This window comes from Rutidosis leptorrhynchoides, chromosome 3 (genome assembly GCF_046630445.1).
Source record: "Rutidosis leptorrhynchoides isolate AG116_Rl617_1_P2 chromosome 3, CSIRO_AGI_Rlap_v1, whole genome shotgun sequence".
Classification (NCBI taxonomy): domain Eukaryota; kingdom Viridiplantae; phylum Streptophyta; class Magnoliopsida; order Asterales; family Asteraceae; genus Rutidosis; species Rutidosis leptorrhynchoides.
The window spans coordinates 368,646,910-368,658,240 of NC_092335.1; the positions used below are offsets into that span (position 1 = coordinate 368,646,910).

Below are 11,331 nucleotides of genomic sequence, written 5' to 3' on the forward strand. Positions count from 1 at the left end.
TAGAATTCATATAGGAAACACAATCAGGACTAAAAAATGAAATAATGAAAAAGGTGTATAAAAAAGAAGTGCTGGGGGTAAAACAAAAAAAAATTAATAATGGAGAATCACCCCCTAAAGTAGGGAAACATTTAAACTTAAAAATAGTTAATTAATAGTTAAATATTTATTTGAAAAATTCTACACAGATATCTTTCTAAATGAAGTTAATGGGATGACACAGAATTTACGAGGAATCCAAAAGTAACCTGCGTAAGAGTAGCTGATTTCGTTGAGAATGCCAGCACATACAAAGTGCAGAATACTGTGGGGCCCAGATATGAGTGCCACCTGAGAAATAGGGTGTATGTTAGGGCCGGGGATAAAAATGTGTTTGGAATAAATAGGTAATAGAATCAGGCACAATAACAGGGTAAAGATAGGGTAAACCTTTAGATGTTTGGTTGAAGGTTGTGGAAGGTTTCCTTGTAAACAACGTTTCTTGTGTGATTAGGAAGTCGGCCTTCATTATCGCCAACCATGACTATTTTTAGACCATCGGGGTTAGTGACTCTTGATAGTGCGACGTATAGTTGTCCGTGGCTGAAAACTGGCCTCGGTAAGTAGATGCCGACATAATCGAGTGATTGGCCCTGGCTCTTGTTAATCGTCATCGCATAGCATGGCCTAACAGGAAATTGAATGCGTTGCATAACAAAAGGCCACTTTGTTTGGGCGGAAGTTAGAACAATTCTGGGTATAATGACCATATCACCTACATGGGAACCAGTAATGATGCGCACCTGAATAACGAATTTTTGAAAGTCTGTAATGATTAGACGGGTCCCGTTACACAGTCCGGCGCTGGGATATAAATTTCGTAACAACATGATTGGCTGACCTATCTTCAGTTTCAGCTTGTGCGGAGGTACCCCGGGGAAGTTTAATTTATTTAAATATTCTACCGGATACGCTTGGTGCTGATCGTATGCGTCGGTTGAGCCTTTGCATATTTCATCCGAGCTTTTGTATATCATAGTTCGTCCCTCTAGCTTCTTAAACATATGTTTGTTTATCTGGTCCGCGTCATCGTTGCATGGTGTTAAAATTGTCCTTTCACACAAGTAGTCTTCGTTTTTATACCTTTGAAGAAAATCAGGGAAAATGGTATCAACAACCGCGTCAATTGGAGGTTTCTCCGATTTTACTATGAATTGTTCTGGAATTTCTATCCATGTTGGTTCCTCTTCTCCATCTTTACAAACAGCTGCAACTTTACCGTCTCCAATATCTAGAATCCATCTATTGAATTCCTATTTTCGAGGATCAACGTGACCATCGAATGTGTATTCGTTGACCCGCATAATGCGGGAGAGGGTGTGAAGCCGACAGTGTTGCCACAAATCAGATCGGTTGATGCGAGCTTGAACAACTTCCTGTCTTTTTCCTTTTGGTATTACGGGCAATATTTGTCTGAAATCACCCCCAGTAGAATAGGTACTCTGCCAAATAGCTTGCCTCTATTTATTTCATCCTTAGCACCCAAAATATCCCTTAGGGTTTTGTCTAAAGCTTCAAATGCAAACCTCTGAGTCATGGGGGCTTCGTCCTAAATGATTAATCTGACTTGTTGCATCAGTTCTGCAAGATGAATTTTTTGCTTTATACCACACGTTCTGTTCTCCATAAGGTCAAGAGGGATGACGAATCTACTGTGGGCAGTTCGACCTTCAGGCAAAAGTAGTGAAGCGATACCTGCATATATAGAATGTTATTTTTTGCGTATGTGGCAAAATGCGTTTGGTTTTTTGGTTCTTAGTGATAGTCAGCCCTAAAATGTAATAAAAGTAGCCACGTTGGTATATGTTAGTGAGTTATTTGTTGACTTTTTATGCATCATGTTTTTTGCAAAATGAATAGGTTTCCGGGAAAAGAGGGAAAAGCTATGAAAATCTTATTTCTTCTGCGTTTTTTTATAATGCAATAAAATGTACTTGTAATGTAAAATAGTAACATAAGATAATTATGTTACTATTAAAAATAGATTGACCTTAAAAATGGGAAAAGTTGAAGAGAGTTACAGGAGGAGAAGATGAATGATATTGATGACTCTTTGATAAAAATTAATTGAGTGTATATGGAAATCACCTGACGATACCACTGCTAGGGCTATCAATTTTTTGGACCTTAGCTTTGCAAGAATGGTCTTGTAGACGAAAGTTTTCCCGGTACCTTCGGGACCATATAAAAAAAAAAACCCCCCGCTTGTTGTGTTACTGCTGAAATCATCTCATTGTAAATGTTAAGTTGTTCTGGGTTGAGTGACGCGTAGAGGGTTTGATGTTCAGCTTGCAAATCTGCTAGATTGTAGTTCAATTCTTCGCGAATTAGACGATTGTCGAGTTGTGTTAAGAGTGTGGGGTCAGGTTGTGGTAGATCTGGGATATCTCTTAACGATTTACCATTTTTATTCAAGATACTTTGAATTTCCAACAAACAATAATTTCTAAGTTGAGCCTCACTCAACGTCAAATCAGGGAAGTTGTATAGTTTGCGTTTCTTGTGGAGGATATCTTCTGCCAAAGCTTCCCAATTTGCTTCCCAAAGGTTGAGTGGTTTAGTCACGTTTCAAAAAAGTAGAATTGTGACAAACATATCCCGCAGTTGTGCACCAGATGCCCATAACCTAGCTTCAGTTATAGCTTCTGTCCACTCTCTATCATCATTGATCAACCCAGAGGCGAAACATGCATCTTTAAATGTGGGATGTAGAATTCCATCGACTGTACGTATTTCTTCATATGTTTCGGGGCCTTTTACTTTATTTAACAACAACCTCAGATAATAACGTTCTCCTGATGCTGGGTGCGAGTAGACGATACGGCCAATGCAGGTTCTCTATTTTTGACGTGTCCATGTTCTGGCATCCTGATTCCAAACATAATGCTTAGGGATTTTTGCATAAGTGAGGCTTCAAGCAGTGGGGTCTCGTTTGTTAAGTTCAAGCAAGTCGGTGAACATGGTTTCCTTGATACTCTCCCTATGCAATAGTGCAGGGAGATTCTGTGAATCATGTAGTGTGATTGTATGGTGATTTGGTAGATGATATGACAGCTTTATAACCGATGGCTTAGAGAAGTGAATGTCGAATGAAAACATTCTCCAAACAGCTTCACACGGAGATAGATACCGACAGTCTAAATATTTTTTGATTTCATCCACCTCAGTAACCACTTCTGAAGTGGAGGTGTTAACCGGGGCTAGGTTTTCTTCAATTAATATAGTTGCCCGATCAGGTCCTTTGTTTAAGTATTTAAATAAGTACTTAATGGCCCGAGATCGATTACACCACTCCACATTTATATGTGTATTGTATATGAGAAGGAGATACCTATTGTAAGGTACGACAAAACTGTTGTCAAGGGTGCCCTTTCCTTTACTGACTTTTAGGCCATTGTTTCGTCTATTGTTGTTTCTGCGTTGTATGGTTTCGGGAAATGCTTAGAACACCTTTTATCAATAATGCAAGGGGCGTCCAGGATATTCCCACCGCACGGGCCATGTAGCATGTAGTCAGTTACGGCTTTGAAAGCGGTTGGATCTTCTGTTTCAGATGGTATTTTAGCAGATATGATATCGTCAATCTCTTCCGGTGTTTTACATTTAAAGTCTGGTGTAAGCCAAAACAACATATGTACATGGGGCAAGCCGCGTTTTTGAAATTCAATTATATAGATGCCTGCAAAAGAAGGTTAAAAATGGTTATTTTGCGGGTGTGAAACACGGAATGGGTGAAACGGGCTGAGTTTAACAGTTGGAAGTTTGTCAGGTGCGCAGCCCTCAATATTGGTCGGTAAGGTTTTTTTTTAAAAATTCGGCCGTCGGGGTAAAAATTAAGAAATGGGACACCCTAATTGAAAACCACCGGGTCTGACAAAGAGAGGCGGGGGCAATGGGTCCTGTAGACGGGTCCAACATGACGGTCTATATTATTTTGAATTTTACCTTGACGATGTAATGTGTCAGAATATAAGAAAGGGTAATAAAAGGGGAAAATAATAGATACCTAGATTAACTCTTAAAATAAGGCAAGTGAAAATTGTTGGATGCAACGGGTTTCGACCCGGTCAAACCTGTTGGTTCTTGTTTGACTGACGTACAAACCGGGGAGGAGGCCGACCCCATCTGTGTCAGTCAGTTAAATGCAGTTCAGTGGCCATCAAGGAACCATTTCGAGCCATATCGTTTTTGGACGTCGAGCCAACCCTACCCGGGCAGACCCGGTTGTCAGGGGTAACATGTTCCAATTAGGTTAGTAGTAGTGTACCCGAGTAACATTTGAAAGCGGGGTGGCTACAGTAACCGGATACTTACTATTTAAGCGTATTGAGTGAAAACGTACTTTTTTGTTTGTTAATACAGGGATGACAGTAAAAAGAAAAAATAGTGTGGCTAATAAATAAGATGTGAAAAACTAATGGTGAGTGTGTCAAAAAGGCGGGCGATGTAATACCTGCCTCACATGTGCCAAAGACATGAGCTTTCATGATATCAGCCATCATGGCATCCAACTTCTGTTTGAACAACCTTGCAACAATCTCTGGCCTATCAGGTGCCCGCTGACCTTCAATATATGAAAGCATCTCTTCTATTTCGGGCCATCTCAGATTTGACGTAAATGTGATGAACAAATCAGGATTATCAAATTCTCGACACAGAGCCATTGTATCCTGGTAGCTTTGCACCATATAGCGCGGGCTGCCGGTATGTGAGGATGGAAGAATAATTCGTTTCCCAATTGCGCTAGCTCTGGTGTCGCCTCGGGTGACAGCGTCGCACACGTTATTTTAGAGGTCGATGCGGAGCTCATTCTGGTGGTTCCTTAGCCACTTAAGTCTTTGTTCTTCAACGGCTGTGTAAGCGTCAACTAAATATTGTTGGAATAACCTTCTGCCTCTAAGTATAGTTGTTCCTTCATTTTCCCGTTGTTGAATCCGATAACAATAGAATTCTCGCATGGTAACGTAACCTCTGTTAGTTTTCCTTCTGCCACTGTTACTATGATATGGTATTTCTTCGTGGTATCCCGTTTCTCCGTAGGGAAATAGCAAAGGATATTGCAACGCCATGTACAGTTGGTGAAGCTCTGATATCCTCTGTGGTGGTGAATTTTTTTTCGAACAATAATATCCCGAGCAGTTGTGAAGTGCCCAAAGTCACTCGTTATCAACGCCGCGACCTCAGCGACGTTCGGAGCGTTATACTGTCGTGTATTTGTAGTTTTAGAAAGCAAACGCAGCTCAAAGTTTGATGTGGCATTGTTAACCGCCCAATCTCGGGCCATGCGGAAGGCCTGCGCAATCGTACTGAATTCATTTAACATGTTAATGAGATTGTTGGTGATGTTTTCATCTAACTGCTGGCTTGATACGGACCCCATGAAAGCAGACATACGATTTATGGCCTCATTTTGTGTGTCGTAAAAGTATAGTTGCGCATACCCTGGAGCGCCCCCTTCTTCCGGTAATAGCGACCCAATTTTATGGTATGTTTGGCCACTAATCCGAAATGTGTAAGGCCCGCGGCCACGGTTAATTGAGTGGTCAATTCTGGCCCCGAAAGATGTGAATGCAAACATGCTGTTGTAGATCCCAATTTGCTCTCTAAATTTGGCCGTTGAGTGGTCAGTATAGTTGAGCAATGTTTTCAAGACCAAAGGAGGGTCTTTAAGCTTTGGTAGAAGGACCTTTCCATTCTGGCAACATAGAGAGAAGGTTGGGTTGGAGGTTTTTTTGGGTTTGTTACTTCTTTCCTCATACCACATTCTTGAGTGGCAAAACATGCACGTGTAGGCAGGGGAGCCGTGGTTATGGTAAGATACGGCGGAACCTGGAAAAGTAAGTAATGTAGTTAGTATTTATCTATGGCTGGATGTATATGGAATATGAACAATATCAATGGTTGGCAGGTTGCTCGAAAGCGAAGTAGACGACCTGAAGAATTAGAAGCTTTTTTTCTAATGGTGTTTGTTGGTGTCTGCAAGCCTGCCCGTCTCACACCTGCGTTTGTTAAATACGTGTTATTTTTTTATTTATCTTTATTTAACTTTAGCTATAAACACTCTTGCATAATAAGCTAAATTTATATGTCATTCATTATATTAGTGGCATTCTTTTCATTTCTCTTATACATATATACAGCAGAACATAATAATAATAAAAATAGTAACCAAAAAATTCATAACTGTAATCAAATTCATAATTATATATATGAACTATAGTTACAATAATGTTTTTGGGCCTATTGAAAATGATGGCCCTTCAGCAATCATATAGTGACATAAATTGCAACTATAATCTAATACTAATAAAATTAACAATGGTAATCATATTTATATTTATAATTTTAACTATGAGCTATAATCATAATAGTAACCACAAATAATAAGAATAAAAATTCATGACTGTAATCATATTCATGATTATAATTATGAATTATAGTTATAATAATGTTTTTTGGCATATTGAAAATGATGGACCTTTAGCAATTATATAGTGACATAAACTGTAACTAAAATCTAATAATAATAAAAGTAACAATGGTAATCATATTCATAATTATAATTATAATTATGAGCTATAATCATAATAGTAACTACAAACCTAATTATTAGTCATATAAGTTTTACAAATTTACAATATGACAACCATAATTTCATAATAGCAACATTAAAAAGAGATCTTTGAACGAATCCATACCTGTTGTGGTCCTTGGTTGCCTTTGAGCATCGGTGGTGCCGACTGGTCCTTCTGAAAAAGGTAACGTGTGAGAGGTGCTGATAATGTACATAGCTAGCAAATTCAAACCGGTGTATATAAAGCCGTAGGGTGAACTTGTAAGTATGAAACTGTTCAAGTAAATTACTATGGGCTTACTGAAATCTGATCCGAGAAAGGGGCCGACGAATTTCAGTCCGATAAACTGCTGGAGCTGACCGTGCATTGGTGTGGCGATTGATTCTATCTTAATTGATTGCAGTGGTAGGTCTGGTAACAAAACAAATCCTTCTTCTGTGTTTGCCTCCCGTACATGAACAGGGATAACATTAGAAAGGGTTTGGTATTAATACTAAAATTGATCTAACATAAGCTACTTTTTAAATTACTTTGAAATTACCTTCATCAAGATCCCTAGTGCCATTTAACCTGAGGGCAGATAACGTTTACGTTTTCCCAAGCGGGGTTGTTGTTCTTGAGGAGTAAATTGATAGACCATTACTTGTGTTGCTCGCTATTGACAGATCTGGCCATGGTCCTGTGAATTAGACATGAGCAAGGGTCACATGTATATTTTAAACAAAAAAATTTGACCCTGCATTAGAGTGCTGTAGAACAGACCTGGCAACTTAGCGTGCTCGGTGGATGTATTTGAAGTTGATGCCATTCGAGATGTTTGGATATGTTGATGCATAAAATAGGTTCTTATAGAGATGCACATAAATGTATGAAGGGGCTTTTCCCATTCCAGAGTCCTTTCACTTTTCTGCAAACATTGAATAGTAATAGGGTTAGGCATAAAATCATAATAATGACAATGTAAAGAATGTTTGCTCTCTCCACATCAATGTATTACCTGTTATTGGACATTAATGGGTGTATAATGTTATTAACACAGACATCTAATGTGGTGATATATATTATCTATATATAAAAAAAAGCCTACCAGTGAACACGGCCTGCAGCACACAGGACAATACGGGTGCAAATGAACGGGTCAATCATATAGGCAGTTTATTACTGGAAGTAATAAAGGGCTGGTCACTAAAGGGGCAACTTGAGCGATGATACCTGGAACATGGGCATCAACTGTGAGGTGTGTTTGAAGGCAAACGACTGAAGCCTTTTTTCCTGCAGGGCAAAATGGGTCGGAACGGGTTTCAACCGTACCTCATCAATGGGTCCATAGGAACTGGGGGAAATGACTGTCGCCGTTTGATAACGCATAACATGAAAATATTTAACCAACTTGGGACCAACGAACGAAAAATGCGGAGGTATGTCGGTTGTGAGGAAAAGGCTACAATGTCAAACAAATGGGTCTTATATTGATTGGTTGGTCAACCAAGTAGGTAATTGTGCCAAACAGATTATCATCCATGTTAGAATGAGTTTTAAGTAAACTTAGTGCAAACAACATCATGTGGCAGAACCATAACTTTATTAGAAATCCAAAAACCATAAACCATAAGTTTTTAGGCCATAGCATAATACCAAAGAGGAAAATCAACGAAACAAACATTGTTCAAAAAAATGGTAAATAACATAACGATGACTCAGCAGGTGGAACTATTTATTTAAATACGCAGTTCCTTTTCATGCCTTCTTCCGGCCACTCCTATCCATCTAGGTAACTGTAACCGCACCCGTGTCTTCTTCTGAGTCAGAGGTTGTGACAATAAACCTGCAACACATGATAATGATTCATATCAGGATGTAGGGCATCTCGGGAAATATAAAGTTATATGTACATAAACAAATCTTAGTGTATGTATCAAACAGTGAGATAGATTAGATCATACTTGCTGTTGCTAGGGCGTTCCAATTCCTTTGCCGGAGTGGGGATTTCGATTGTTCTCTTAACCCCTTTGGGTGTTGTAACTGGTGGAACGGTTGACGCAGCACCTGGTTTAACAGCTGGAGGAAACACACCGGGATCCAAATTGTCGGACACCGCCGGTGCGGAGTCATCTTCGTCCGAGTATACTTTTATGCAATTAAAACTTTCGTATGTTCCATGTTCATAGTAAGAGTTGACCTTCAAAAGTAGCACTTGGGTTGTATTAAGCAGATTAGCAAGTGGATTAGGTAAAACGGTGGTGCAGGTTGCCTGTAAATAGATCCACACGTACATGTCTTATCAATTGAGGCACATAAATTATGTGTTCATGGTGCTATATTATTAACTGACAAATGCATGATATGTCCGTAAAAATGTTACCGCATCCTGAGCATCCAAGAGGGATTGAGCGGTTGTCCCAGCCAACTGCTCAGCTGTTTCATCAAACATGACCACCACGGTTTCAGTGGTCGAATCCCTCACATCAAACTGAATGCGGAACCTGTGAACCGGTGAGGGGATCAGGTGTTAGGTATTGGAGTGTTTTGGCAAAGGTAGTTTTTCAGTTAACCGTAGAATAATTACAGGTAAAAATGGATAGTAACAACCTTGTAAGCGGCTCGGGAACCTTTTTTTCGCACGATTCACACCAAAAGCCTCCATCCTGTCTCGATATGCTCTTCTTAGCCTTGCAAATACCACAGCTATTGTAAAACCAGATGTTTTTCATCCTCACGTTGGTTAGCTCCACGGTGCACTTGAACACATCGGCCTAATAGTTTTCAAAGTCAGTAGGATTGCTACAAATTATACATTATTAGGAGTTGGCCATAGGTATCACATAGCTATTGTACATGCACTTACAACATTGTTTTTGCCTCTGCGGGCCATTGTTAGGAGGTCAACGATGGAGCCTTCTTTTGGTGGCGGGAGTTGCCGCTGAGGAGCCAATTCTCCCATGTCATCAGCAAATTCCATGGCACTGCAAAGAAAGGAGACGTGAACCATGAGGGTGCCATAACAGGCAGATTAGACTTTATAAGTACAGATGGCATGGGCAAACAAACCTGATTTTGTTGATAAAATCAGCCAGGGTCGGTACTTGAGCGTCGTCAATTATCAAAGTGGCTGACGTGCTTGAGAGAGATGTCTCCCCTGCACATGAAATGTGGCAGTGATTAGGCGAATGTGGCGGTAAATCGCAAATACAAACGGGCAAAGTAATGGGGCATACCATAGTAGTCCTTTCTAACAGAAACTGATGATAAAATGATGCTATACTGTGACGTGACAACGGGCTTCCTAGCAAGGAAAGAGTCGCCCAATTTCCCCCAAAGGGTGACACGAACTCGCCGATGTCTGGAGGGTAGACCAAAAAACAACACTTTGTTAGAGTTAAACAGCTTAGAAATGTGTGTGAAGACGGTTTTAGGAGTTAAAACCGACAACCAACTTCTCATTGACCAGTTGAAACTCGAGTGTCGTAGACCCGCCTTTTTGGGGCGTAACTGACCCGACATTTAGAACACACCCGAAAAAAGACAGATTCGAGGCGTTAGAGGGTATGCACAGACAATGTAAAAAACCTTAAAACTATTTACAGTTCTACTTGACAAAAGGTGTACCTATTTGGTATTTTCCACCATTTGGTTCCAAGTCTTCAAATGGAATGCAGGCGTATGGGTGGCGGATAAAACCTGAATGCTCATCACCTGATATTTTCTTGAGGAAGGTCGAGCCTTGTAACTGAATAAGCACCTTGTTATTTTGCAAGAGGCGGTAATCGTCCTTATTGGGGATGACCTCGAATTTGTTGAGCAAGTAAACTGATCCTTCTTTTAACCTTGAAATAAAACAGTGAGCTATAGTGCTCCTGGCAGTTAGCTGAATCACATTACCCTAAAAAGAGAGCAGCCATGTTATATTTGAACATGGGTGCTTTATATATATGTTTGTCTAGGCAAATGCCAATCTAAACATATACACATATTCATCATATAGCATAAGTATGACCAAATTATGGCTAATAAAGACAAAGAGGAATAGAGCAGATATATATGTATATAAATAGTTGTGGGAAAGCAGACATATATGTTAAAAAAGGTTGCAGGGACACCAAAAAATAAGTGTATGAACCTGGCTAAGCATGTAAAACCACATTTGGGCTTCCATTTATTTATCCATGTTGTATATCACTATGTTGAAACAAATTATCTATATAAATGATTATATACATACAAAGACACATTAATATATAACCCAAAAAGACTCTAACAGCATATATTGAACTTCAATCCATTTATCCATCTTCTATATCAATATATTGGAACAAACGGTTACATTTATATACACATACATAAACACATATATATATTCCAGATAAAAAAATAAATGGATACATATGCATACAAATACATATTAATATGTAATTAAAAAAGACTGTAACAATATATATCAGCCTTCCATTCATTTATCTGTCTTCTATATCAATACATAAACACATATATATATGCCAGCAAAAAACATAAATGGTTACATATGCATACAAATACATATTAATATGGAATCAAAAAAGACTGTAACAACATATATTAGCCTTCCATTGATTTATCCATCTTCTATATCAATATATTGAAACAAAAGGTTACATTTATATACACATACATGAACACATATATATACCAACAAAAACTGCATAAATGAATACAACATATATACATGGATAACAATCAAACC

At 39.0% G+C, this 11,331-nt stretch overlaps 1 protein-coding gene across 1 annotated transcript; it reads right to left on the minus strand.

Annotated features, from left to right (window-relative positions):
* Window positions 1–431: 431 nt before the first annotated feature.
* Window positions 432–4,703, minus strand: LOC139901263 (uncharacterized). Its single transcript, XM_071883990.1, has 6 exons — window positions 4,493–4,703; window positions 3,490–3,718; window positions 3,015–3,370; window positions 2,238–2,576; window positions 1,607–1,734; window positions 432–1,292 (listed from the first exon to the last, which is right to left on the minus strand). Exons 1-6 carry the CDS (start codon window positions 4,701–4,703, stop codon window positions 432–434), a joined length of 2,124 nt encoding a protein of 707 aa, XP_071740091.1.
* Between the last annotated feature and the right edge of the window lie 6,628 nt (window positions 4,704–11,331).